This window comes from Plasmodium gaboni, chromosome 4 (assembly GCF_001602025.1).
Source record: "Plasmodium gaboni strain SY75 chromosome 4, whole genome shotgun sequence".
Taxonomy (NCBI): Eukaryota; Apicomplexa; class Aconoidasida; order Haemosporida; family Plasmodiidae; genus Plasmodium; species Plasmodium gaboni.
In genome coordinates, this window is record NC_031484.1 from 129,621 (window position 1) to 132,446 (window position 2,826).

General features: G+C 15.5%; 1 protein-coding gene across 1 annotated transcript in view; it reads left to right on the top strand.

Moving 5' to 3' along the window:
- Positions 1 to 1,610: 1,610 nt before the first annotated feature.
- PGSY75_0405200 (ag-1 blood stage membrane protein-like protein) overlaps positions 1,611 to 2,826 on the top strand; it is a gene marked incomplete at both ends in the record, with an annotated part of 2,539 nt that continues 1,323 nt past the window's right edge. The window contains 5 exons of the mRNA XM_018784117.1: positions 1,611 to 1,740; positions 1,824 to 1,964; positions 2,142 to 2,328; positions 2,435 to 2,493; positions 2,572 to 2,735. Coding sequence (XP_018643279.1) covers positions 1,611 to 1,740; positions 1,824 to 1,964; positions 2,142 to 2,328; positions 2,435 to 2,493; positions 2,572 to 2,735 — 681 coding nt within the window. Of the gene's footprint in view, positions 1,741 to 1,823; positions 1,965 to 2,141; positions 2,329 to 2,434; positions 2,494 to 2,571 lie in introns of the transcript that reaches the window.

The following is a 2,826-nucleotide window of genomic DNA, read 5'->3' on the forward strand; positions in this document are numbered from 1 at the left end:
TATTTTTTTTTTTTATTTGTGTTTATATTATATATTATATATATATATATATATATATAATATATATATATATATTATAAGCATACGCCATAAATAGTATAATTATATATATAATATAAATATATATATAATATTAAATATATATATTATAATATATATACAAATATTATATATATATATATATATGTATAATTTATATTTATATTATAAATTCATTTATTTAATTTTATGTCAATATGATTTTTTTTTTGAATATTTAAAATTATAAGGGCTAAAATAATATATTATTATTCCATATATATATAATAATATTATATATATATAATATATATATATATATATATATAATATATTATATATAATGTATGCATATTTTTATATTTTCTTATTTAAAAATATAAAGGTGTATAAGAATATATCCTTTTTATATTTCTTTCTTTTTTTTTTTTTAATAAACTATGTTCTATGTAAAATTAATATATATAAGTAAATAAATAAATATGAACATATTATATTATATTAAAAATATAAGAAATATCCTGATAAAAATGTATGTTTATATATATATATATATTCCTTAAGATATATATTTATATATTATATCTTTTTTGTAAATATACATATACCAAGTTAATATAAACATTTTTCCATTAATTTATAAATAAATATATATATATATATATATATATATAATATGATTTGTGTATTTTTCTTTTCTTTTCTTTTCCTTTTTTTTTTTTTTTATATTTCACGAGGTATAGATATTAAAAGAATATTTTCTCCTTTAAAGATGATATATTTCTTATAAAAAATATATATGTATACATAGAACGGTGTTACACATATATATATAAATATATGTATATGTTATCATTTCAAGGTTTCGTTTATTTAAAATAAAAGTGTATTAACTAACACAAACAAAAGATTATATATATATATATATATATATATATATATATTATTATATCTTTGTCTTTTATTAATTTATTTAATTATATTCTTTTTAATTTTTAAAAAGTGTGTGCGCCAAGAAATATTTTCATTTCTTTATTTTTTTTTGTTTAAATTTTTTTTTAAAAAAGTAAAAAAATATAGAAAAAATAAAATATATATATATAATAAATATCATATGTGTAATTAAAAATATATATTATATATATAATAAGTACATGTATTATATTATATAAGTTAAAATATAACATTGAACAAATAATATTTAAATATATATAATATATATATAGATGGGAACAATGTAAAAATTAAAATGTTGTAACGTGCACATTTTGTGGAAAATAGTAACTAGGAAAAAAATTAAAAAAATAAAATAAATGAATAAAATAATAAAAATAAAAATAAAATAATATATATATATATAATAAAATAAAAAGAAAAAGATCAAGGTAGAACTGTTCTATTATTATATTATATTCACTATATTATATATATATTTATATATATATGTTAAGTATAAATTCTCCACTTTCCTTTTTATTTTTTTTTTCTTCTTTTAACAAAATTATTAATTTAATTTTATTTTTGATGATGCAAAATTCGGTTGTCCATTATAAAAAAAAATAAATAAGATTTAAAAAAAAAAAAAAAAAGAAATGCTTGGAACGAATTTTATTTTGAACATTTTTAAAAATAAATTTAATAATTTATCAACAAGGTTTATAAAATATGTGATTAAAAGTTATAAAAGAACATGTCCACATATAAGTGATTTCGAGCCATTTTGTGAGTATATAAAAAGAATATATAAACATATAAGTATTTATTATATTATATATTATATATTATTTTTCTTTTTGTGTGTGTAGCATCCATGTATTATTATACTGGATTACATAATTATAGGACATTTTATTTGCTCATAAAAATAAATGAAATATTTAACATAAACAAATACAAAAAAATATACATTATAGTTAATACTGATAAATATGACTTTACTACTGATGGTAAAAAAAGAAAATACAAAACATTCTATTGTCTTATGAAAATTTTTTATGTTTCTATATTATGAATACTAATAAAATGAAATGCATTATGATATAATCGTTCAAAATATATATAAACATATATAAATATATATATATATATTTATATATTTATATTTATTTATATCTTCATTTTAGATATAGAGACGAATAAAAAAAATAGGATATACCTTGACCAGCGGGTTGACATAAAAATACGACAATGCGATGAAACAATAAGAATTAATTTATTTACAACAAAATTAACAAAAAAAGTTCATATAGGAGAAATCAAAATAGATATCAATGCTAGCATCATATCAAAATGTTTTCCAAAAAATGAATGGTAAAACAAAACATATATATATATAAAAATATATTATATATGAAGATATATATTGTTACACATATTATATTATATTATATTATTTTTTTTCAAAATATTGGTTTAGGTTTGTGTGTATGAAGGATGGGCAAGAAGTGTGCAAGGTCCAATTATCATTTTATAAAAGTAAGGAATTAACATATATATATATATATGTGTATATATATATATATATAATATTTTTATTTTATTATTCATTTTTAGCGCAAAAATATGCGTGCCCTAGTGAATGCATGTTCATACATGATGGTCTCGAAATTTGGAAGGATAAATCAAAAAGTGGAAGCACCAAAAAAATAGACATAAATAATATACATAAAAATTTTGATGACAATGATGAGCACTTAGCCACCATAGACATTGACACGGTAAAAATAAAATAAATAAATAAATATATATATATAATATATACATATATATATTATCAAAAGGTTGTATGAATATCCACACATATGTATA